At 42.6% G+C, this 27,332-nt stretch overlaps 1 protein-coding gene across 1 annotated transcript in view; it reads left to right on the top strand.

Annotated features, from left to right (window-relative positions):
• The window catches only part of LOC105452221 (SAM and SH3 domain-containing protein 1-like), a 309,259-nt gene that overhangs the window by 257,823 nt on the left and 24,104 nt on the right, over positions 1-27,332 (top strand). Inside the window, exon 5 of the mRNA XM_011693162.1 lies at positions 3,454-3,593. Within this exon, the coding sequence (XP_011691464.1) occupies positions 3,454-3,593 (140 nt within the window). The remainder of the gene's footprint in view (positions 1-3,453; positions 3,594-27,332) is intronic.

Here is a 27,332-nt window from a genome sequence, read left to right as displayed (position 1 = left end):
CCCCCCCCCTCCCCCTTGAGTCGTCCCTCACGCTCGTTCCCTCCTCTCGGCTCTCGGGCCGCCTATACCCTTCGGCAAGCCGGGCCGGGTCTTGTCTCTCTCCTCGGTGTCTTCCTCTTCCTCGAATTTCTTCCTCCACCACGTCCGCGCCCCCGTTTCGCCCGCGCGTAACCCGCGCCACCCGGCCTTCGCCGGAGAGAGGTATTGGACCTTCCCGCCGTCTCCGCGGTGTAGGCAGGTTTATTTTTATTCCATACGATTCATTCGATTGAACATGACTTGTGGTTACAGCCCGAGCGATATATTTCCGATATTACGGGACGACATTCCAACTCCCGTGGTCCCGCGAGTCTCTTGTATTCTTTGCCCATATCGCTCGTCCACCCCCGCGCGCCACCGCGCCGCGCCGCCTGCCGACCGGGCGGGTAAAATACGTACGATCCTCTCTAGAATAATAGTGGCTTCCGGGGAATTCATGGATGTACCCGCCCGCCTTCTCGCGGCGCCGGGGTAAGGGAACCGGGATGCGCGGTCGTTACAGCTGGTTCGATTTCGGAAATTAGCCCCCGGTATTTCCTGCGGCTCTCTTGGAAACCCCTTTGATAAGGGATCGTCTGGACGCTGCAGCCGTATGGTGGTCCGTTAAGCCGCATGCGAAGATGCACTGGAGTGCAGTGGAAGATCCTTGTAATTCGTCCTTAATTGCGGCCGTAAAGGAGCGAATCAATTTTCGTGAGGGCGATTGATTTCTCAGTCCGTTGAAAGTAAACTCGATCTGTAAAAATTGGTGAATTTGACATTACTCATTACTTTATCTCACACTCTTATTATTACGTTAAATATTAATAGCAATAGTGTTATCAAAGTGTTATCATATACGAATCTATCGTAATCGAGTGTCAGGCTTAACATCCTGAAGGGATGCGTGAACGCAATAAAATATAGCCCGCAACCCGCTCGAAAATGATCTGACTTAATAAGTCCAGCGGCGGCAGCTGCGAAGGGCCAATTTTTAAAGAAGTTAAAGTCTCGTTTAATGTTTGTGTCACACACCGCGTGCACAGAGCCGCGACGACGCGATGCCATTATTGCGGAAACAGCGGACGCGCTACGCTGCAAAATGCGGGCCGTAATAATTGCGCGGCAACGTTAATTCGTTTCCCTCCTCGCGCGAATAATTTTCTACGTAAATACGTGCATGCATAATGGGGCCGCCGCCTCTCCTGTCCCCCGCCGCCGCCTCCTAATTAACACGTTACACTGTCCTAACGCGTCGCTTCGTCCCCGAAATCGATACAGCGCGGCATTAATTATTGCTTTACGATGGTCCTTGATTAAATCACGATATCGCTGGTTATGTCGACTCGGATGTCGTAACCAATAGTAACCATCCGGTAAACACTTTGTCGCCCGGTGCCGAGGCAAAATTCAGTTTGCCGCCCGCGCATTAACTCCATTCTGTAATACTATCGCTATCGGTACGTTGTACGGCTAACGACACTGTTGTAATTACGCGTGCCACGACATAACTAGGTGCTCGGTAACGATCTCAACGACATTAATACCTTTTATTGGTTTCCCCGCGAAATGTTTTCGCAAATATGCGCATACCGTTTACCTTTAATTTAAATGAGAGGTTTACCCGAATAACGCAAGCATAAAATTTATTAAATGTTTTCCTTTTTTTTTTTAGCAGAAAAAGAATGAAAAAAGGGGGAAAATAGCGATACGTTAGAGGACTTCTGTAGAACGATAAAAGTAATGATTTAAAGCGATTATCATTTAGGTTGAAAGTTCTTCTCATTTTAAACGAAACATTTAATTAGTAATAAAAACAAAATGGATGGAGTATCTCACTGGGGGATTGATTTCTATATGTATGTTATGATTTTAACGAACATACATAATTTAATGTGTGTCATTAAAAAACACTTCTATTTTTATGTTAACGAAATACAAGGAAATGGAAAGCGAAAATAGCCAATTTTAGTTAATATCTGTTCTATTTACAACGCGAAATAGTTAATTTTCGATACTTCAATGATGACTGGTTCGGTTCAGTTGAAAGCTCGATAATTCGTTTCAGCTATCGTCCGCGTCGTAAAGGTTGCTAATTAGGCGGCGCTATGACAGTGCTAATAAACGGATGCGTTGACACTAATACAATATATCGACGTAGTGAGGGGGCGACCGGATAACTAATAGGCACACCTGAATTATCCGTTAATGAATGGCGATGTTGTGGGCAACCCAGATTTATTCGATTATTTGCGAGATTGGTAGTATAGTTCGTGGCGTAGGGCTACTCAAATTGGGAAATTTCGGAAAAGGCCTTCACGCATCGGCCATTAAATGGCAACTGAAGGTCGCCCTGGTCCGAATTTAATCCGTTGTGAATGTTGGCCACCGCTGTTAAACAATGGTAAAAAGCGAACGGTGGCTAGTTAAACTGCGACATTCGTTTCGAAAGAATTCGATGATATATAAAAGCGTGATGTATTTATGGAACTTCGTCCATATTGATTTTAAGCCGCGTCTCATCAATAAACGAATTGTACAGGTCTATTCAGAGAGCGGAAATATTATTGATGGGGAAAAGCGAATTAGGCTCACGTTCACTATTCGATATAGAAAATTTAATCGAAACGTTCGTATTTTATTCGTATTTGCTATTTGTGATTCTTGCACTGGGAGATCAATCGATACCTCCCAAAAAAAGGAAATGCACTTACAAACGGTACGAAAATAGATTCATGAAATTGACAGATTGAGAAATCTGTCACTGCGGAGAAAATCGAAGAGGAACGGATGCACAAGTAATCGCTTCCATAAAATAATCATATTACTCCAAATATCTGGGTCAAGGAAGGTCGCTTTCTTCCAATTTATTTCGACTCGATTTCATACGTGTCATTTCATTCTCTTAATCCGTGCAAAATCCACAAAATAAGAACATTCGCAAAAAATCCCGAAAACAATTAAAAATTTTATTCTGATATAAATGTGCCTCTGATATTCCGGTACTGTAATATTCAACTAAATCTTTTTTCTCTTCGCCACCGTGCCGAATGTAATATCGTCGATTCTGTTTGTTCAAGAATTGGAATGCAAAATAATCGAAATATAAATTTTCATTTGCGCATACGATTGTCCATTCTTGATCAGTCACACTCTACAATTTTGATCGAATGAACAATACGGTTTTAAAACGTATCGTTAAAATCGGTTGATTTAAATCGCAAAAAGATAATTATTCATTTTAATATACGCGAAATCAAACGAGGGGCCGAAATAAATAAATATATAAATAGAAATCAATGAATAATTATTGTACGTGATAATCGAGAAAATATTTGCCTCCACCAGCACATATCGTATTATGCATTAAATCCATATAATATTCCATTATTACGTTAAATCTTCTCTTTAATAATTTATTTCATGTTGTTGCAGAGCAAGGACAAAACACGAGCAAGAAGAAGACGACGTTTTCGAGGTTGCTGCGAGGACTGAAGACGCACAGAAAAGAGAAACAAGGCCAGGCGCAAGGCTCCCCCAGGCATGGTCGCGCGAGGATGGGCGTTCCTCAAAGAGTAAGTAGTACTAAAAATTATATCTGAAGAAATAACGATGGTATTCTCGTCAGGGGCCGATCGATTCATATTAAATTAAATTTTGTCATGAATTTAAATGAAATTATAAAATACCGCGCTCAACGGAATTGGAATGACGCACGAAGTACACGACTTTCGAAATCTCCCAGAGCTCTCAATTCATTTTATTAGCCATACCAGATGTACGGCTGACGAGATGAAATTGCTCGTTGTTGCGTCGATCGTCGTTCGCATATCATCTCGAAGGATCAGGTTTCGTCGCGTAAAGATAATTTTTTTTCAGAAGCTAACTCGCGCGGCGCACTTAATCCCGCTTCGTGGATCTCCGCGGTCGTAAACGCGTCCGCGTAAATCAGTGTCACGTAATTGCGTGACCGCATGACGTTTATATCGTGTTGTGCGTGAAGCTCCCGCGTGAGAGATTCCGACGACTAAATATTAAATCTCGCGCGCGCGCGTGCTTCTCTGACGAGAGTAACGCGCAAGCTAATTTCTCCATCGCCTCGCGCGCGCGTCCAACTAACAGCGAATTGCCGACACACGGAGTGGACGGAACTCGGAAGAGTTTCTCCGTCCATTTAGTATGCACGACTGTTTTTTCGGGAGGTGCGCTGAATATCTCTTGTCAGTCTCACCGAAAAGTCACCGTCCGACGCGGTATTGCTCGTTTTTCACAAGCGAGATGCGCCGTCCGATGGCCGAATGCGAGTTCAGCTTTAATACGGGCGATTTATATTTTCACTATTAAGCTGTCCCGTGAATTACTGCCTAGCGCGTGCATCAAGTGAAATAAGTTTTACCTGCTGAATCATTAACATCGCCATGCTTTTTAATTCAACGGTTAGTCTCAAGACTTAAAAATTACTCTCAAGTTTTATAATAATTTTTAATGTTCCTAAGAATTTAAAAATTACTTCTGAGTCTTGATTCTTTCTCATTTACTGAAAGAAAGAAAAATTGCAAGATTAAAATGTACCTGGATACTAAAGTTTTGCTTTACTTTCTTCTACTATATGAAATATAGGAGAAAAGTGAAGAGATATAAGAATTAAAATCTGTTGATTATTATTAATGACGCGAATTGATTTCTATTCTATATCAACATTTTATAAATCTATATATCCGTTTTATAACTGATTACATTTGAGGATCTAATAACTCAAATTATTGACATAGAATTGATATGTGTACTCGCAATTGTATTTTTCTAGAAATATAAATTAATATTAATGTATATTAGAGGATAAATTGTGGATGAATTATATTATATTAAAAGCAAGCTCAGTATCGATTAAAACAAATTTACAAGAATTTTATTCGACTTCGAAAATAAAGATTGCGACAATTCGAAGCCGTTTATTCTCGCGGCGCGCTCTCGTGTTCCACTCGACGGAAACGTTTCCCATTGAATTCCGCAAAAATGTATCCAATTAACAAAAAAAAGCTGCCGTTAATCGTTTTGCGGCGCATGATACACGTGCAGCACGCGTGATCCTACACGGTGCAACAATTATCGATTTACCGGGTTCACGTTGATAGAGAGAGCAACTCCTCCGCTTTCTTTTCCCCAATCGATCCATTCAATCCATTCGATCTCGATCGAAGCGGTTGCGGTGCTACAAATCGCAATTAAAAAATATTGACGAAAATCAATCGTATACATTTCTCTGAACAATCATTCAACCAGAGAAGAATGGCTTTCCGCGTTTTCATCTGGAATCCTTTTTTTTCCCCCGAATCTGTTACACGAGCGTTAATAGTACAACCTTGTTTAGGAAATTGTTACAATAAACCACGATTGTTACCACAAAGGTCCTATTTTGCGGACTGTTGTGAACGATTCAAATGGCTAGTGTCGAATAATATCAATCGCTACACACGTTATTGCAATATCATTATCTTCAATAATCTATTTCTGCTTCGCAATCCGTATATGGGTGATCAAAACAATTGCGCAACAATTCTGCACGTTATGTATAAATCTTTCATTCCTACAGTGGGTCAAGTTTAATTATTTAATAGCAATTACATGCGCAAAAAAAACATATATACTGCAGATACGAGTATTTGAATTTTGAATTGATTGCGAGCCTAGAGAAAATGGAAATAACGTTGCCGCGCGGCACGTGGAAAATTCTATACATTTCCGACGCGGAAAGAAAGAGGAGCGTGCATCCGTAAGTGCACTGCTGAAGAAGTAAAGACACCTAAGATTTCCCATGTGTCGCCAATTTGTTAACCTGCGTCGACGACTTCGCGTCCCACGTGGCTCGCCGTCGCGGGCGCATCTAATTTTATCCGCGTAGATTAGTCGCCCCAATGTGTATATGGGTGGGTGTATATATATATGTATATATATATATATATATATATATATATATATACATATTCCGAGATATCGTGAAATAAGCTCGGGGACTGCGCTTCGTATCGCTCCTAATGAAATTTTAGCCCGGCGATCATTTACGCCGGCTTAGGCATTACTTTTAATGCAGCTTGCTGCACCGCGACACGATTAGTGATAATTAAATTATAGTCACCCTTATCGATCCTGGCGCCGCTCGCGAGCCCATCTCCGATAGCAGAAACGCGAAACAACGGAAGTGAATATTTTACGTTTCAATTCGCGCGTGGATGCAATTTCGATTTAAATGCAGCTGCAGACAAAATGTCGCGAAGCAATTATTTCCATATTAATTTCATACAGCTTTTATAGAACAGCTATCAGTGTCAGCATTATCTACTTTCCGCTTGGATCGGAATCAAAAATTTGAGGAAAAAAAAGATCGCAACTGAATATTTTATATTGGCAGTTGCAAATAGTCGAAATTACGGCTTCGAGATACGTTGATAAACCACACTCGCGATTTACAGGGTTTTTTTGTATCGATTTTTTTTTTTCAAAATTTCGATATAATATTATACGTATCATACACATATACGTGCTTTCTGGAACGCGTGATTTCTGTAAATAAATCTCGAAGGTAAACAAAGCTTAAAATTATAAACCAGCGGCGAGTATCGGATGAAAAGTTTCCTGTAAATGAACATTTCCCGGAGGCATGCATACTGACACACGCCGGTAACGTCGCTTTCGTGTATTAACGGCAAACAAGCCGAGGTTGAGTTGCTCTTGATCTCTGTATGCGTATTCCGTCCGCGTGCACGGGCCGCATCAATGTGTGTGCACGCGCTTGCACCCGTGCATAATGCGGGCAGCCGGCGATCCTGCAAGTGCCAGCAATGAGATTCCCACGCTTGGTTTAAAATATATATACATGTGTGAGTGCGTGCGTGTTCGTGTGTGCAGATGCGTACATGTGTATGTGTGTGTCCACTACCGTGGCAGTATCCGAATTTAGAGCGTAAATGCATCTTCGAACAGAGAACGTTAACTCGTTGACCCGCGCAGGTAAATTTATGCGTATGCAATTCGGAAAAATGTGTTTGCGTTACGCTCGGCGATAAAGTGAACGGCGTATTTTTCAGCGACGAACCCGGATGGATACATGAACCAGGGAGGAAATGGATTTTTATCTTCTTCGTCCGCGCGTATATGCAGAAGAGAAACGTGGCGAGAAATTTGCGAAGTTTTCACTATATCGTATACGAAAGCGCTTCTGTTTATTATGCAAACACGAAAGTTGCCGAAACAAATAATGGCGAAATTGAATTAGATTTTTCATTGTCTTTTTTTTTCAAATTTTTCATACGCAATTCTTTCAATTATAATAAACAGTTGAATGCATAAGCGATTTCGAAATTAAATCTTAAGAAATTGCACGACGAAGCGAGTTTTCTACTTTCCGCAACTTTCCATTTCCAGAAAGATTTTCGTGACCTGGTATTTTCTTAGCCAAGTACAAATACAGATGAATGTTTTATTACTTGCGAATGCTTTCGTACCTCTTCAATTGACCGCGTAATTTTTTTTAGATTAAATACGGCCAGTTTTAATGAAAAAAACTTATTCATAGATATCAAACACGAAATGTGAACAGCGTCATACGTTATCAAATATAAATAAATCCGGAAAAATTTTAACGATTATTTAAAAAGCTGAAACTTTTATGAACTTTTTTATGAATCTATATATATATTTATATAAATTTATAAAAACTCAGTAATTTACATGAAGATGTAACATAAATATTTAAATACGCTTAATGGGTTTGCTCATAGTTGACATTAAAAAATTTTACCTTTAATGTTTTCTTGATTTATCGTTGAATTTCTCAAGAATAACTCTAAAGGGTTCATTCCACTCTTTTCTTATACTTGTAAATAAAATATTTTTATTCCGTTATACATTTATTTTCGCATTCCCAAATTCCCAGCGCAAAATCGACAACTGTAAAATTGTAAAACGCGGATCGCTTAATGAAGTTTTGATTTTATTGTCGGGACGATTTTCCAACAATAATAAAGCTTGGAAGTAAAGCTTATAAAGGTCAATAGGTTTCCGCGCTACTAAGTTTCAAGACTATCGATTTCGCTCTCTTTTATTCGCGGCCCGAGTACAACAGGTATGCCGCGCAGATGGATGTATGCAACGTGCGCGCCTGCAGAACTCGCCTCTCTGAAAAAGGCCGGGACGTCGATAGTACTTGGAATGAAATTTTCTCTCGAGAGTCCTCGGTGTAGCCCGTCCGCTGAGCCGCTCACTCTCAAGGAGCAACGATCTCCACGGATCTCGCGTCGTTTCCCCTCGCGGCCGGGCTAGGCCGCAGGACTAGACTCCGCGCCGCGAGTCGATGCACTCGAAGACGAAAGAACGACGGAATAGCGGCGAGACGAACCGGCGGCATCCACCGTGACGAAAATTGAATTATGCCGGCGGGCACGAAGCGAGAGGCCCGATACACGTCCTACACGGGGGTCGTCGCAGCCACAGCGAGACTGCGGTTTCCACGCCGCCGCAGCGATTTCAGAGGTGACGGAGGTGGCAAAGGAGAAAGAGAGAACGAGAGAAAGAGGAAATGAGAACGAAGGAGAGAGAGAGAAAGACACACACACACACACAGAGACCGAGTGAGATTCGCCAGGAAGCGAGAGGTTACTCAGCGGTAGCGGGGGATCATCTGACTTGGTCAGCCATCGCTGCAACAGAGAGGTCGGACTCTCCATTTGACATGCGGACGGGGCTTTGATCATCTCTCTTGCCGCGGCCCGTCTCTTCTTCGGCCTCTGTTCTCCCTCTCTCTTCCTCTTCCTCTTGACGTGGACCACCGCCGTGTCTGGTGGTTCCACTAGCCGCAGCGGCTGATACGATGAGTGCGAGGAAGCGAGAGAGAAGGGAGAAGGAGAGAGAGAGGGAGAGGGGGGGGGGGGAATCCATTGCTCGGCCGCGGCCGAGTATCGCTACCAGCAACGATCCGCTGCCCGCGACTATGATGGGTCAGCCAGCCACGTCCGACGAGTTCTCCGAGGATGCGATTCCGCCAGATGGAATATCGCGGCCTGTCAGTGGCCGTATGAGCCGCGCTTCTCCCGTGCGCCGCCGACCCGCGTATCCTACGTGCACCTCCGCGTCCCGTCTGCAACGTCGACGCGCGACGCGACCGACCGCACCGCGTCATTCGTCTTGTTTGGGCCTGACTGCTGTCAGTAGTAGTAGTGCGCGCCCAGATGGGGAATCTAATGGTGTACTCACCGCGAACGCGCGCTCGCCCGCTCGCCCGAGAGCGATTCGCGTGACCGCAACTGCAACGCCGAGAGCTCGCGCCGCGCCATTGCAGTTGTCGGGGTTGATAGGTCGTTCCGGCGCGACCGATGACATCCGGACACTTCGAATACACGTCGCGCGATGTTCGCTCGGGAGAATCGCAGCGAAATTTTATCTTTTCAATCTTCTCTTATAAATCAAGGCCGTTCGCGATCAGAATTCGCACGATTCTAATTACGAAAATAATTGCTCCATAAATCGTAAAACTTTCTGTTAATTATACTATATTTAGAATTTTTTTTTGTTTTATTATAAAATATAATATCAGGCTGTTCCTTATTTTTCAGAAACCTGAGAGAACGATATTCTCTCAGGATTGAAGATCCAATATATTTTAGCGTTTGATGTTGGGATTGTCATAAAATTTTTAATAGGATGTCGTAAATGCAACGCGATTGAGGTGCGGGCTTGATTCCACTTTCGAAGGAAACGTTTATGAAAGTATTAGAAGTAACACTTTGACAGTGTAAAAAAAAAAGTCTTCGCAAGGCTACGTCAAGACTTTCCGAAACCGTTATTAAAGACTCAGTCGTGGCTGCTTGTCGGAGGGAAATCCAATGTTGGGATCTCGCAAGAATTAATATGCGCTTCGTGATTGACGTGAACATAAATCTAACCTGGTAGTCTGGTCACGTTCCAGGAGATTGCGTTTCAAGCTTAACACGTAAGTTACTACATTCTGCTCAAGTCGGATAATATTCTAAAAAGGAACAGAGAGAGAAGCAGGTGGGCGCGAGCGCCGACGTCTATTTTCCGTATTTTCTTCAATCGTTGCGCTTCCAATGCCATACGATAAGCACATAAACACTATTCGTAAAACCGCAAAAAGAATTACATCTATCTCTCTCGATGCAGCGTCGTTCTCTTATTCTGCAACGAGCAGATGTACACGAGAGGGCACGCGAGAGACCGCGATCTTTGCGAGCAACCGAAGCGACCTGTGTGCTTCTCTTTTTCACGACACTTGAAGGAATTCAACGTCGAGAGCATTTCCAGGATTTATCCCATCCGCGCACGCCGCGCGGTATTGTCCCCACCTCTGATCAGCCGGTGCGCATTGCGCGGGTACTTACGCGCGCGCGCGCGTGTGTGTGTGTGTGTATTATCACGTCGCCGATTCGCATTTCCGTGCTCTCCGCTATTAACCCAGTTGCGATGTCATCGTGTCCGCGGCGCTGAAAATCGCGCCGCTTCGAAACGCGGCTGCGGGCCATTACTAGGGGAAACGAGCGCATTAACGAAAATACGCGCGAGATACATCACGAGTCTGTAAAGTGGCACTACTCGAGGCCCTCTCCCCCTCCCCCGGTTCGCCTCTTTCTTGAACGCTTTCGTGGATGTCGAATATTATCGTGAGATTTGCCGCGCGCTTCTCGCCAAAAGGAGAAAGACAACGAGAGCGATGCGCTTTTTATTATAATGGATAGCGTGCTCTCGATGAGTAAGCACGCGATGTACAAAGGCCGCCGGCAAAGATATGTAAATTTAAAGTGGTTTAGAGCGAATCGAGAGGCTCGTAGCTACTTCAACCTACTTTCAGTGCGGGAAGAGAAGCGATCCCTTTCTTTTTTAATAAAAACCTTATATAAAGAATGATTGGATTGGAAAATATTGATGCACGTGCTACGCGTATATATATATATATATAAATAAAATCCATTATATGCAACTTTAAAAAATTTGTGAATTTAATACTATGTAGCAAGTGAAAAACGAAAGCAAAGTATTCAAAAATGTTTTTCGATCGTTCCTGGCATATGTCACTCGTAATCGGATTCATGCTCTACAAAGTTATTGTAACGAACAGTATAATGAACCCATGCTTAACATACGCGAGTAGTTTAGAAGGTCTCTTTAAGAACAACAGTGGCAATCAAAGAGAGTAGATTCTTAAACGGGGTAATTATTCGCGGCGGGGCCTGTAAATATTCGACGGAAGAAGGCTCCCAAACGTAAATAAGACGAATCACCTCGCTTTATATGCTAATACTAAGGTCGGTAGGGGCGTGAAATACAGTCAGCTGTTAACCTCGTGACCCTAGCTATTGCATCAAGAAGGTATTTCCTTTGCGACAATGGCCCCGTTCAAATAAAGATAGGACTTAACTGGATATCTCGAAGGAAAATCACTTCTCTTTCTCTCTCTTTCTGTTTTTTTTTAATCAATAAACTATATTAAATACGCAAAATATATTTACGCACGTATACAAAATTAATATGTATAATATTTACTAGAAAAATAAAAAAAAATGGAGACAGTAAAAATATTATTAGTGCACAGACAAACCAAGATTTATCATATCCATAGTACGAGAGGTGCATAATTCTATAGAAATATAAAATATTGATTTTAAAATCAATATTTAAAATACGTCTTTATTTATTTTTGCGATTACATATTTTTCTCACGGTTCAAATATACGAGAGATATATATAAGCATTTTCATATTCTATAATAACATACAATGTGCAATGTTCATATTGATATTAATTATTTGTATTAGTATTGCTCACATAATTATCTGGTATCAATAAAAATTGTACGAGCCACTTTATATTCTTCATCCTGGCATGAAAAGCAAAATATTTATATGTCCCTAAAATCACGATAAACATTCGCTCTTATTCTGGACTTTAACGATGATGCGCATTTTCATATTCTTGTAATGAAGAGTACTGCAACCGAGATAATCGAAGTACATCAACCGTAATACGATGCATGTCGATAAACTTAGCAGACTCTCCGCCACACACGAGAAATATTATCCCTATGCTCGCCTCCAGTGAACCCAATCCACTCTCACCGGTTCGCACGACGGCGACGGCGGCGGCGCGGCGGTGGCGGCAGCAGCCAGACATCCTAATTTAATTTCGGGCGTGCATCATCGCTCACGGCGATGGCTCGAAAAGTCGCGTCACGTGGAGCAACACGCTTGCGGCTTCGTTCCCGCGATAAATCCCTCGATGAATCCTCTTAAAAGTGGCTCGTCGTGAGGCCCGCGCGATGATTCTCTTTCTCTCCTTTTTTTTCCTCTTTATTTTATAAACTTCGTCCTCTGGCGAGTGACGAGGGAAGTTTCAGAAACCTCGCTCGTTGCTATCGTAATCGCGAGGTGAGAGGAATGCATTCGCGTCGGCGAACGGCGAAGCACGCCATTGCATTCTGAGCTTGGAACTGTGTAGCGCCATTAAGATAAAAAATATATCCTAACCTCCCCCTTCTCCCCTGAGCTTTCCTAACACTTTAACAATAATTCAGTCCCTTTTTCGACCCAGTCTCCTTGTCCCGTTCTCCCTTGTTTCCCCGGTGAGGGCTACACTTTATCCGGGAATAGCGCGTATTACTTACTAACGGTATCGTCAACCGCGCGTCTCTCTCTTGGCTTGGAGTGCATTACGGCATCATTTACATCGTCGGCATCGGTGCGCCGGGACATTGCGCCTGCCAGCACTTGCAACTGCCGCTGGTTACACGTCGTCCAAGCGGGCTGCGCTATACGACGGGAATTATATCAGCCGGTCGGAATCTCGTTAAGGGTGATTTTCCGCGAATATAAAGTGTCCGACGAAGGGGGAGAGAGAGAGGCGAGGATCAAATCGCTTTCGTCGATGACGAAAAGTTTAGCCCTCCTTCTCTCTCCGCTTCCCTTTTTCTCCCTCGAATCCTCTTAATTACGCAGATACGGAAATGCGACGGGCGCAGAGCGCGCAATTAAGCCGATTTTCTCGCAGCGTTTTTTCGATCCGAACTTTTTTTTTGCGCATACGGTACTTAGGAGCGATATAGCCGGCCGTTTTTGCTGCGAGAATCCGATCCGATACCTGCGTACGTAGGAAGTTCGTATCGACCGAAAGTCGAACCGCTTTTCACAGAGCGGGCGCATTGCAATGCCGCGGCCCCGGGGGGGGGGGAGGGGGCAACGTGGTAGTTCGAAAAACTTACGGGCGCAGTTAAGTAGATCTACGACAGCCCAGGGTTAACCGGTAATGCATCTCGAGGCACCACCCCCTCGGGTTTGAATTAGCCTCGGGATAAAAGAGGGTCGAGAAAGAGCGAACGGGGGCACGATCGACCTGCGGCCTACGTGTTTCCATAAGCAAATCCTCGGGAAATTTGAAAGTCCGAGGCAGCGATGGAGAGAGTTTCAATCTCTCGGCGCGCACGGCTAGAGAAGTAACAGCTCGGAAGGTTGTTTAAAGAGTTAAACTGTTGAATGAAACGTGAACGTCAAATTTTGTATTCGATGTCTTAAATGAGTTTACATTCGGCAAATAAATGAAGATTGCTCCGTTCTATTTTCTTGTCTACATATAATGAATGGGATTATCGGAAAGAATGATAGAAGATTTATCGAATTTTCTGTAGCAAAGTAATTCGATTAAAGATTATTATTCGTTCCGATTTAATTAATTCTTTACGTCGAAAATCGATTATTAATTTATTAAAAAATTACAAATGTTTCAATATACTTATTTTCAGTTCATCGTATAACATTTATCATTACTCTATTTACTATTATATTCATTACTTTAATTTTCATTACTTTAATCGTAGATAAATATCAATATTTGTGACGAAACGAAAATCAAGATTCAGAGCTCGCTGCATGACGTGCCTGATTTGCAAACTTTTTGATTCCTTTTCTCGAAGATACTTTATATAATTGTTGCATATCGTTAAAATCCATTTTTCATTTCCGTATTCTTCGACAAATTAGTGCTGTCGACAAAGTTTCACGATTCACAATCACCCGATTTATTTCGTCTGCCAGCGCGCGCGACACGTCTGGCTAGGGGCACGTTCCTCGTTTCAGGAATCGATCGCTCTTCCCCCCAAGGCGACGTTTTTCGATCGTAAAGCGAAATTGTTTAACCGGCAGATACGTGCCGCTGTAGCCGGCAGCCGCTCACCATCCGCCCATCACGAAGCGGCGCGGCGCGCGGCGCTTCGCTCCAGCATTCGACCGCCCTGGGGAGCGCGCGTCGCCATCGCGGACAATACGAGCTTCACGCGGATACGCCAGCGAGATGCGCGACTTTATGGTCGTAATGTAATCTTGCGTTATCGGTGGCCCGCAACCGGGCCAATAAAGCCGACAAACGCGCGAACGCTGCGTCGATCTTATCGCCGGGGCATGGGAGCGCCAGGCACCACATACGCGTTCCCATTTCGAGGGCGATCGTATTCCTGGGATAGATGCCGTGAGCGCCTATCCCATACGGCCCGGCAGTGCCCGTCGACGGCCTGCAGGCAATGCATTTCAATGCACCAACCTCCAACGTTTCTCTCCCTCTCTCTCTCTCTCTCTCTCTCTCTCTCTCTCTCTCTCTCTCTCTGTCCCTCTAGTCTGGTACTCTGTGCGCACCTAAGTGATTCCGGATTGGCGCGCTAATGACTGTTTCATATTCATTGGCCGCGGTAGTGTGCGACCCGGGGCGCACCTCGGTTACATCTCGTCTAATTCACTTCCCCGCGCCGCCGCGTTATGGTTTCTTCATCTCCGCATCTCCGATCATTCCGCTTTCCGCCTGACACAAACGACCAGTTGAACGGTCTCGCTATTTACAGATGGTTAAAAATCGATCAGTGGACAGCCAGGTAATAGCTCCGTTACATCAATTTTTTTTTCAATTCGCTAATTACTTACTTCACAGTCGATAATCTGACATTAACTTTTTACGTCTTTATTTTATTTAGATAATAATTTGTCACGAATCATTAAATCTAAAATTGTGAATTATTTTAACATTTCAACATGTCTTTTTATTTATTTAGACAAGTTTCGAATTTATGTTATATTTTTTATTTATACATACGCGTAACTTCTGGAATCATTCTACACATTTTTGATGAACTTAATATAATTATTATTTAGTGTCGCATGTCGTGGTATATAGCATACGATGTACATTGTAATTACCGTGAAAGCCGTAATACTAGTCCGAGAAAAGAAGCCATTACGAAGGGCCCCTTCAAGCAGGATCAACAAGAAACTGACTTCACGAGAAATTAATTAAACTTGATGGGGCTTTTTAGCCGGCGTTAAAGTTACCGTGTAACTTATTCATTCAGTAATTCCCGGGACAATTGGATGTCGTCTGGTACTGGTGTAAAGACGCGTACAGGGACGTAGCCGGCGTGGAAACACGCGCTTACGCAAACGTGCGTGTTTCGCACGTGTGAAGGGCGCACGTGTACTATGCGGCCGAAAGGTACGGAAGGGTGTTAAGAGAGGATCCCGGTACCTGCGCCGAGGGCCGAATGACGGAGCGAGTAGACCGGGGCGAAAGAGACCGGGTCCGAGGGGGCTCGCGTAGAAAAGAAACGGGAGACGAGCAGACCGCGAAAGGTGGATGTTGCGAGAGGTGCGATCGATGTAGCGCGACAGCCCTACAGCGTGTCGCCACCCTTGAACTTTCGCTCGCTCGCCACCCTTTCGAACTCCACCCTCGCGCGCGCAGAAAAGCCCCTCTTCATCCCACCCTTCCCCTGTGTCTCGCGGTGTCTCGCGCTAACGGAAGCCTCAATGTCACGGCTCTTGCAATTTTCTCATCTGACAAGCGCCGAGCGCTGGCGCGCAACGAGACAAGAACCGACGATTCTCAGGTCACGTCGTTTCAATTAATGAATGTATCCGTGTAGCTCGCGAAATAATAATTACGGAAACCGTGTGCGGATGTGTCTCTCTTCTGTCTCTGAATCGACGCCGTCAAACGCTCGTCAAGTTTCTCCGCTGGTATGCATTATGCGAACCAGAGCCAGCGATTCGTTGAAGTCATTCACATAATGCACACGCGATCCCATTCACGCGACGTCGGTGGGATTTTTCCTGAAGTGCACTCGATTCGTCTCAACTTGTCTAGACGGTTTATATATGCATTCACGTCACCCTTTTCGTCTATGCTAATTAACCTCCGAAATTGCCGTTCGCGACGTAATGACATTAATTTGTTAAACGCCACGAAGATGATATTTTAAGCGAAGCGAGTGCATCTTATTATAAATTATAAGAATGATTTGAGAGACGCGTTTGTATCATCCATAATTTTTTCTGCTGCAATAATAAATAGACGAATAAATGAAAAATTTACTTTATTTTTATATTTAATATAAACCAAACTCGAATACCTATAATTTAAAATAAGAGTTTATTGCATGTTATTAAAATATTTGCACCCCGTGTCATTGCTAACGTATGTTAACATGTCTAGTTGCTAAAATTAAAATAACGACGATAAAATAAATAAACGACTAAGATAGCAACCGGTACATAACGTGACATGCGCAAACAGATATGTACGTATCGTTCCCTATTTCACCTGCTGGAAATTGTTATATGTATTTCTGCCATCGTTCTTCCTATATTTCAAACCAAGAGATCGACATTTCCTCTCGTCCTTCTACGCGCGGAACACCCGTGGACTCGAACCGCTTCGAATCGTTAGTGTCCGCGCCTTTCGTTAACTGCGCGGACCCCCGGCGCCCTGCAGTGCCGTTGCCGCAGCAGCCACGGCATGCAGCCAGTGGCGGCACGTAATTAGGACGGAACACGTCGCCCTGCTTCTCCTCGACGATGCTTTTTTCGTGCTTTATTTCTGGTCCTTCTCGTTCCGCTCGTACATACCCACACAGGTACACATCTAAGTGTGCTCCTTTTTCGATCTTCCTTTCTCCTCCCCCTCTCTCTTTCTCTCTCTTTCTCGCACGCGATCTCCGAGTTGACACAGTACATAAAATCAGTACGTACACACGTACACGCGGGTTCCAACGGTGTTAGCGTGAAAGTCGAAGGACCACGAGGCAGGAATGAGGAGTAGGAGAGAGTAGGAGGAAGAAGAAGAAGAGAAGAAAGGGTGAAGAGAGCGAGGCTAGTGAATCTCCTCTCCACTCTCCGGTGGCGAGTAACGGCCGCTGTAGGCTTTGAAGCTTCACAATGGGTCGGCTTCTTACCACGACAAGACGCCGCGCGGGCTTTGGAGTTCGCTTAATTAAACAAGATATCAGTGCACGCGAACCCTGGGGTCCCTGACCGGGGGTCCTTTTCAATCCCTTCCCCCACACCCGATCCTCTTCACACCGGCTGGCTCCGTCGTGCTATTTTCGCCGGACTCTTCAGCGATCCCGGACACTTAGATATGAACTTTTCATGTACATGCTTCCTTAACATCTTTTCTTCGCCTCTCGTTTCCTTCTTCCTTCTCTCTTGCAATTTGTTCAGCTCTTTTTTCCCTTTCTCTATCTTGTTATTTTGCCTTTTCCCCTATTATGCGTATCGCAGCGTTGAAATCTTTTTCTTCTTTCTTTCTTTTTTTCTTTTTGACGTTCTTTAATAACGCCAAGCTTAGAATTGACGTTATCTTAACTTGGCGATCCTTTTAGTTTGAAATTTCTTCCTCATAAGAGAATTCTATACTTGACCGTCCGTGTTGGAGAATGCCCTGAGGTATCTCGATATCGCCCGATACATTCGGGCGATAAGTATTGCGTGCTTTGTGATTATGATATCTCCGGAGTTAACTTTGCTCAGAAGTTACTTCAGCGTTACGTACATGCACTTTCGTAGCACGGGATGTATATAAAAGTTTCCTCGTTAAAAATGGGTGGGTTGTTCGATCAAGCGTGGCATAATATCTTGTTGATATCTTACATACAGGGTGTTCGAAATGAAAATAACGGTAAAATCTTTTGGGACACACGATTAAAAACAGAATGACTCGTCTTTATAGTTAAGTTTAAATAAAGTTTACTATAGAAAAAAATTGAATGCCTTAATTACTAGAATATTGAAACTCGCGCGATATGATTTTCCTTTTATTCAATTTTCTCCAACAAAAAAATGGAGTCCAAGTTGTCCAAGAAATTTATTACTTTTATCGCTTTCGTTTAAAATAGTATAAAACAATATTTCTCGAAGTTGGAATAGTCATGTATCGGCTTTGTTATATCGATTTTATCAGCGTGCCATTTCATTCCGGGAGAAGATACAGAAAATTAAACGGATACGGAAAATTCTCGTGGAGAATTAATGTGTTCATTCAGAAAAAGAGTTATAATATTCTATTTTAATATTTCAATTTTTTGAGAATTTTCCGTTTAACTTTTCGTTACAAATTACTTACTTTACTTAAAAAAATATTTTACATACATGTATGACACATTCTATGAGTAGCATTTTTTTTTATTCATTAAACGTTTATACCATAAGTAGTACAAATTTAACATGATTTGTACTTTTAATAAGTTGGTATAAACTTTTTTCTATTAAAGTTACAGCTTTACAAATCTATATATACCTACTACAGGGCGTTATCACGTAATGTGATGTATTTAGTATCTTTTCGATAAATTAAAGGAACGTGTTTAATTAGCATTCGTCTCTTCTAAACTACAACATGCAATGCCGACAGTTAAATAACGGCAGACACGCACTATGCCGCAAATGTTCCCTCTATGCATTGGTTTTATCGTCGCACAGGGCTTTATCTCGCGGCTCGCATTATATCGCGCAAACTTTCTCCAAGTTGTACCATCTTGCAGCACTAATTGAAGGCAAGAAACATCGACGTTTGGCTTCCGAGATGGCGGAGAAGATTCTCGTTATATCTTGAAACGAAGTTTTGTCTCCGCATTATGTATCATCTCGAGCTTAAATCTTTAGCGCTTTCTGATTTACGAGACATCTATCTCTCTCCGTTACTAGATTAACTGGTTTCCTCTTGTACGAGAGCGTTGCCGCAGTAGGGTATTACATTTTATATTGTTATATACAAGTATTACATTTTACATTGTTCGTATCTATATATTGTAATTTGAAGCGAGTTAATTTTAAAGCATATAAAGAAAATCAAATTTAAATTCTGTTTTTTCTAAGTCAAATGTTAAAGTATATATTAAAAATTGTGGTTAACATTCTAAAAATACTTACAATAAGTAAATAAGGCAGTAGGTTCATTCATAAGGTTTTTATTGTTTTTAACATTCTAATATTGAAAAGTTAATCGCTTTACAAAAAATTTTACAGGAATCGCAATATCTTGATAATAATAAAAGTGTATCTTTTGAATATTTATCAAAGAAAAATGCGATTAAAAAGGAGCTAATTTTATAGAAAATATTTTTATAATGAATTTTCGCTGCGATATACATATAAGTAACAAATTATGTACTTGAAGTGTGAAATTCAATGTAATGCGCCGTGAGCTATATTTTAATGGGGAGCACCTGCCTCTCTTTTATACGCAGTTGAATTTTTAATTTTTCGGAAATCACAGAGCGGAAGCTATATAAGCGGAGCGGCTAAAAAAAGAGTTTCGCCCCGCGACTACTCCTCCTTTTATGCGATACAATTTCGAAACGGATATTTACGTCACAAGGGATGATTACCGTGATAGCTTTTCAGACTTGTCAAGTCGTAAAAGGTAGCGCGCGCGAATTCACATCGGCGCATATCCGCGCGCGTATCAATTGTACGCCGTCATTCGACCGCGTAGACACGACTTTTATGGACTTTTGCATGGGACATTATTCCGAAACAACGACCCAATTCAGGCGGGACGTAAACGCTCCTTTTTATTGCCACTAACGAAATTTCATATTACGCTTCCTGCGCTTCACGATCGCGCTGCACCCGCGTCACGGCGCACCGGTGCCCGGCGACGCGGCACGAAACATTTTCGCCACACGCGAGGATTAAATCCTAATCGCATATACGATCCGCATAAATACCGGCACGATGTGTCCGGCCGGCTTTAGAAATTGCGGCGGAATTACAAAAGAAAGAGAGAGAGAGAAAGAACCGCGGTATCGTCGGGGACCGCTGGCCCCTCCGCGAAAGCGCCACTGCGTCGCTCTCTTCGAGTCGTCCGAATTATCGCCACCATGGAGGCTCGAGATTGTCGCCACGTGGGAATTATTTCAACGGCGCTCAATGCGATGAGAATTTATTATCGAATCGCGTGCAGTCGAACCGCCTCCGCGTGTCGATCGCGTGCACGCATAGACCGGTACGGCGATATCGATTTGCCGGGGCCGAGTCGCGCTGGGTTACGTGCGTACGCAAACGAGGGTGGCGATGGCAAAAAGATATTTCGAGAAAGCCGCTTATCGAAGGTCCTTGCTCGGATTAAAGCTGTTTGCTCGCAATTCATAAACATAGCTGAGCTCGAGGAACGACTTAGCGCGCGACCATCACCGGTTTATCCCTTAAACTCGCATTGGATTTGCATTTTTTTTTTTTTCGACCTAAGCTCGACTCTTGGCTTTAATGCGGTGAAAAATATCACACCGATATGCAACCCCTGCAATGCATATTACTGATATACATTTGTTTCAAATCTGGCTCTGTAATCTTGGTTTCTTTTCCTTTTCGTATAATTGCCATAGCGAGAAAATTAGCATTTTTAGTATATGACTGTGAAAATATAATACCAATTAAAAAAATATTGATGTGATCAATTATTGCAAATCGACGTATGTATTTACGGAACGAACTTTTTGCCTTTAATTTTTTTAATATATCACCACGTTCGAGATAGAAAATAATTACGATTTGCTTTTCTAATAAAAATCAAAATTATATAAAATGAAAGAATTATTCTACAATATTGTTCCACAAAAAAAATAACACTCCCAAAATTCATATTTGTCAATGTAAATATAATTTCGAAACAAATTTCTCATGCATAGAAGATAATACATCCCAACTCTGAATACGTCGCCATATTCAACGGAATGAAAATTTGTGAAAAAAAAGTATGCCAGTTTAAATGGTCGAAGTTTAATTAAACTAATGCGTATCATTATCCACGCGAAACGAGAATAAACTCGTGGCGACGAGAGAGATTTTACTGTGTGGCATAAGTACCAATGCCGATGAGATGGAAAAAGTCAGGACAACGGACGTTGGCACGCTACAGGAGGAAGAATGGCCACATTTCGCACGCAATGAAATCGGAATAAACCACGGGCGGCTCTCTCATTATCATTAAATTAGATCGCGGTCGGCGAAGAGGGATGGAGCGGGCAAAAGACCGACGGGGCGAATACAACCCCCGTGGAAATTGCGTTTTCTCTTACGTGGCGAGAAAATTTCCGTGTTTCGTGCGTCGGCGGCAGGAGAAATAACCCTCATAATTAGCCGGGCGAGCCCCGTATAGCTTCCGCACTTGCAGAAAAGTCCCCCCCCCCCCGCGAGCGAGTGGCGAACAGCGGACGGGTGGTGTATCTCGACCGCCTCCTCGGGGCTACTCGCTGAAGTAAGGGTGAAAAATTTGCATGAAATATGATCGGCATGCGGCACACATCTATGACGTTACACCTTCTGCGCGTAAAACATTTTGACGAGGGCCATGGCTCTTTTCACGACCCCGCCGTTTCATTTGCATCGAACGATGCGCCTCCTCCACCCCTTCCCTTGTTCCTATCCCTAAGGCAGATGACATTTCCTTTTACGATATGAACATGTCGCGAAATAGGCGAGGCAAGATCGAAGAATGACTTTAGAAGTCGATAAGTTAAGCGGGGTATTTCTAACATCCGTATAAGCTTAAAATACGCGGTAATAATTTAAATTAAATGATTCATTTATAAAATAAGGATGAGCAATTTATAAAATAATCTAACAAAAATAGGCGATCTTGTTTAATAAGTTCATATCTTCCACAATTATTCTATTATCTTATAGCTACAGACATATCTTCATAGATTTCTCGACAATAAGTTTCTCTATAATCAACTTTCTTACAATAGATTTCTCTATAATTATATATTTCTCTATATGATTTACAAATCAGCCTAACATTATAGCTTGAAATATTAAGAACATTTGATGAGTAATATTTTAATACTTTCTATTCACTTTCGCTTTTATAGAATTACTTTCTATAGAAGGATACGATAGACATATAACCTTCCGCAATAATATCTACAAAGGAGAATTAAAAAGGCTTAGAACAATAATATAATATAACCAAATCACGCGAAGATTATCAGCTCATGCTTATTCAATTCTCATATGGAATACAATAGTTTATGCACGATGAACGATCTCCTTATCTGCTAAAGAACACCGCATTGTATAACAAACGACAAGAAGTTTGTCTTGCAGAATACATTCCGCTTGTATCTACAGACACAGTGCAGTTTGTAAGAGCGAGTAAGGACACGGATTCTCATTCATAAGTACTGCTATTAAAATTCAAATGTCCCACGCAGACGAACTCGGAGTCTCGCTCCTATCAGCGACACTCAAATACAAGCACGATGGAAAAATATGTTCTCGCGGATATTCCGATTGTTCTTTTCGATTGTAGTCCGCGGACAATTTCAATAATGTTACGCGAGTCGTGACAGTGTCAGTGATGCAAACAAAAAGTTACGCGGCTGCGCGATAATAGCTCGATATCTGGGAACATCACATTTAAAGCAGAGATCGGACAACCACTGCGGATCGAGCGACATACGACGATTAGCGTACGCGTATCTTCCAGCTTGCACTGCTTTGGGTGTGTACCCATTTACTTTCGTTCGCATATACTTGTCCCCCCCCCCCACTCCCCGACTTCCACCGCAGGTGTCGTCGTTTCAACACACCCCATAGCGCCCGAGACATAACCGGGACTCGTTTTCCCCGTCGTTAGATGCCAGCGGCGTAACGTCCCATCTCGTTAGCTAAATTTTAGACGACACGCAGTCGGCCCGATACGCAGGTCGCCTCTTCTCCCGGCTTCGCCTGCGCTATCTCCTTCACGGTTAATGACAGTCAGCCGGCGACATTCCAGCAGCGAGACTGCACTGCTTTCGGAAAATCCACGTCGTTCTTTCTCCTTTTTCTCATTTTACACCTTATTTCCGTTCCTCTATGCCATTTTAGTCTTCTTCAAATTAAAGACAGTACAATATCTGATGAAAAGTGCAAACTTTCAAGGAAGGAAAGAGGGAACAACTTGAGAGAACTTCCCAGGAAATTGGATAAGGAAAATATTTGAGGCTCACATTTTCTATTCTATTCTTAAAATTCAACAAGTACGTTCGGTGCTTCGTCGCGGAGCAGGTATTATGTTTTGCAAATTTGCGGCAGAGATATTTTCGTTAATCTATGTACTTTTCATAACTCTGTATCTTTTACGTGTATTGCAATTCTTTTTGATAATATCGAGATATTTTTTTCTGACGATTTTTTTTCCTTACATCGCCGTCAACGTACTTCACGCTGCGCGTGTACAGCAACCGTTTCTATCTTAACAATTTATTATAATATTTGCGCCATCGAGGGAGAATCCAACTCCATCATTATTATTTATAACAACAGCCTACGTTCACGAATATATAGTACTTTACGTCGTTATTATGTATGTATATGCAGCCGAGCTTGCCGGCGCATCTCCTGCCATGCTCCCTCCCAGTTGCCACGAACACTTTGTCAGGGCAAATGGTCGCGCATTTTCTCGCAAATATCAGCATTAAGATTCAAATGACCGAATAATCGGGCGAATCTCGCAGGACCCGTTTCTGGCGTTTAAACAGGCACGTACACAGGCGAGGCGCACGAGGGCTTCGACGAATCATTTCATCTCTGTATCTCTGCGTGTCTGCCATAGGTATGCCTTTATCACGTGCACAATCCGAAACCGTACGCATACCGCATTTGCTATACCTGCCGCAAGATGCCTTTCCGACGTCGTCGTTACCTCTAGTTTCGCATTTCGAGAGAAACTGATATACGTTCACCTTTTATTTATAAATCGTATGAAGCTGCTTTACAAACCAACGGAACTCTAAATTACTCGATTTAAGTTAATAGAACTGTGTGCTTGGTTAATTGCACGATTTCGAACAATAATTTCTTAATAGCACTTTTGAAAGAAATATAAAAAAAAGTGTATATCTCTTTCTTTAAACAAAAAATGTATAATTTTACTATTCTAAGGCATAAATGCTCAAGTAACAGGTGTTTTCCCGACAAGTCTGAAATTTTAATAAATTTTTATTGAAGACAATTTGAACGGAGAATAATAATGGTTCATAAAAATTTGCGCGTTTATCAAGTTACGTCTGTATACAAGTCTTGAAACTAGGAACTTCCATTTCAGAGCGAAATGGATGGCGTGTGTCCAAGAATATGATGTTAATCTTTTCACTTACGAGACACAGATATGTCTCCACACGTTACAAGGCCTACTTTGGGGAAGACTTTCCGCATGAAACTAATATTGTAAAGTGCTCGTAAAAGATATTGCCCTTCCAAATGATAACCGAGTCTGTGTCATCGCGTTAAGCTTGCGTTGGAGAATAATAGTGCAGGTGTCGAGAATATCTGAAGTGTCCACCGTTTCAATTTTCATCGTTCGCTCGATGTCAGTCACGCGAAGAAGAAATCTTCCCTCATATCGATCCGTATTGTGTTAACGTTATCAAAAATCTTTCCACCTGCATCATCATAACCATTCATATCGCGAGTTTGCTGAGTTTCGCACTGCACAACCGAAGTTTCCGCGCGCTGACTAGCTCATAAATAGCAACTTCCGCGGCACTCTCGAGCTATGTAGTTACTTGCAAGCTCCGCTTACCTCCTCTCCTATGTGTACAATGATATTATTGCAGCCGACGCTACTTTTCGAGATAACCGCAGCTTTCCATCCTTCTAACATAGTTTTCGCTAAGTATCATGATTACGCTTCTGGACGAAACTACTCGCCCAAAGTAATTCTATATCGTGTAATATATGATAGCAGGCTGCTCTGGTTCACAGAGAATCGATATTTTATCAGCGAATTAAATATATACTACATATCGATTTTTAATATATAAAAATATATATTTCTATATATAAATATTTAAAGTATATATGTATGACGTACGTACATATAGGTATATTTGTTTACTGCTGTCAGCGCGATATATTTGGCGCGAAATGTGCCTCGGGATTGAATTTTATCGAATAGTTCCAAATTTATATAATGCACCGTAGATTTTGCGATGCGCCAGATAATCTCGTGCCGCTGCTACGTTCGTAAACCTTGCCCAAGATTCACTGCCGTGCAGTTCCCGCAAGCTCCATTTATCTTCTGGCACGTGATATGTGCGATATTGTACGCAGTTTCCAATACTTGTCGGAGCAACCAATCCCGTTCAGGGATATCTCATCCGAAACAAATAACCGAAACGTATGTATTGTTGAGGGACATTTATAAGTTAATTAATACAAGTCGATTGAAGCATATCATGACCTTTTTTTTTTAAAAAAAAAAGAGTACGCTTAAAAAATATAATAAGCTAAATAAATTTTGAGTGAAAATTTATCTTGGTAATTACTTGACTAATTATGTATTTGAATTTGGGTGCATAGAGATGATCGATAAAAAGTACATAACTCGCCCCGAAAACAGTATTAAGATCCGCTTTTTATATGTTGGGCCACGTGAGACTACTTCTTTACTGAGAAGCATGGAAAAGATAAACACGTTCCGCTCCTACTTTTCCTCAGTTACTTTTATACGCCAACAACCTTTCCGTAGTGCCAATTTTCGCAGCGGACAGGAGGGCAATCTCATTTCGTTTAACTGGCACCATCATTTCCGTGACCTGAATGTACCATTTGATTGTCAACGGGTTCGGCCACGAGGTCAGAGGGGGAGTGTTTTCCACATCGCCGTCCCCGATATTTATTCGAAAGTTTACAACTTTCCGCAGATCACGCTGACATGACAAGGTTACTCTCCGTCTAGACATTCGATCAGTGTCAAATCGACGCGCGTGCGGTCGCTCGCGTCGAGGAAAGCATCTGCGGCCGCGGCACGTTTTACGTTTCAATTACTCCGATAATAGCCGCCCGTCTATGCGGCGGTGCACGCCGCCGCGGTTTCGACGTGTCCGAAGTCGCTTCGTCCCATCGATAAACAGCGACCATCGGCGGCCACCGCAACGTACCCGCAACGAAGGCTCTCCGGCTCCTCGCCTGGCCGTATGTATGTGCACATTGATACCGTGCTAGGTGGACCGTTACGTCTCTCTCTCTCTCTCCTTCTATCGCCGCGACTATCGCGGCGACTTCGTCCCGGTGTTCGCTTTTACCTAAGTGCCGTGATTACGCCCGTGACCGGAATCGAGAACTGGGTCCACACCGCCACCACGTCGTATCGTGAGTACAGAGTAGGGTTGGGGCTATCGCCAGCGCTACTTGGGCGGAATTCCAAACAGGATTGGATCTCTTTCGCGATGCATGTCTGTTTGTCGAGGCGGCCGTCGCCATTAGGACCGATGCGAGCTACGAATTATCATGGATATCGAGTGAGGAGTTTAAAGTTGAAGTTTCCGGAGACAGTTGCTATTGACAATTTTCACATCATGAATAAATCACGAATATTTGCAAATGGGATTGATATATTATTATATAAAATCGATTAGCCAATGTTTTTTCGGGGAAAAAACAACGATCTATATAGTACCATTAAATAATTTTAAAAAATTTTGATACAAAAAAAAATCAATTTTTTTTAAATTATATATGTGTGCTAAGTAGAATTGCAGATTTTGTAAAAGAAATAAATAAAAGAGAAAATCGTAGCCATAGCAACTGTCGAAATATTCGATCTCGCCGAATAAATTTTATACACTAAATCTCTTATCGGAATTGGATTGATATTAATATGTAATACGGAAGAGAGAGAGAGCAATGGATTAATATTAATTCATTAGATTACCTGTAAAAGCAGGATGATGCATATTAATACACTTTCATAATCAAGTTATTTCAATGATCTATAGTTATTTTAATCGAGCGCATATGCATGTTCATTACACGTAACTTCGGAAACGATATTCTACACGCAGCTCCGTATAGTTCAATCCGGTAGTAACCTTATTCGCGGCGTACCGTGTCCTCCGGCGATCCGAGAGGATCCCGGAAGCAGACGGATGAGCAAATTGCATATTACCCTATCCATGAAATCGCTGTATAATCGCGTTTCGCATGTGTTATAACTTATAATTACTA

The sequence above is a fragment of the Wasmannia auropunctata genome, unplaced genomic scaffold, assembly GCF_000956235.1.
Source record: "Wasmannia auropunctata unplaced genomic scaffold, wasmannia.A_1.0 LD336036.1, whole genome shotgun sequence".
Classification (NCBI taxonomy): Eukaryota; Metazoa; Arthropoda; class Insecta; order Hymenoptera; family Formicidae; genus Wasmannia; species Wasmannia auropunctata.
The sequence above is the reverse complement of the archived record's forward strand: the minus strand, read 5'-3'. Positions and strand labels throughout refer to the sequence as shown.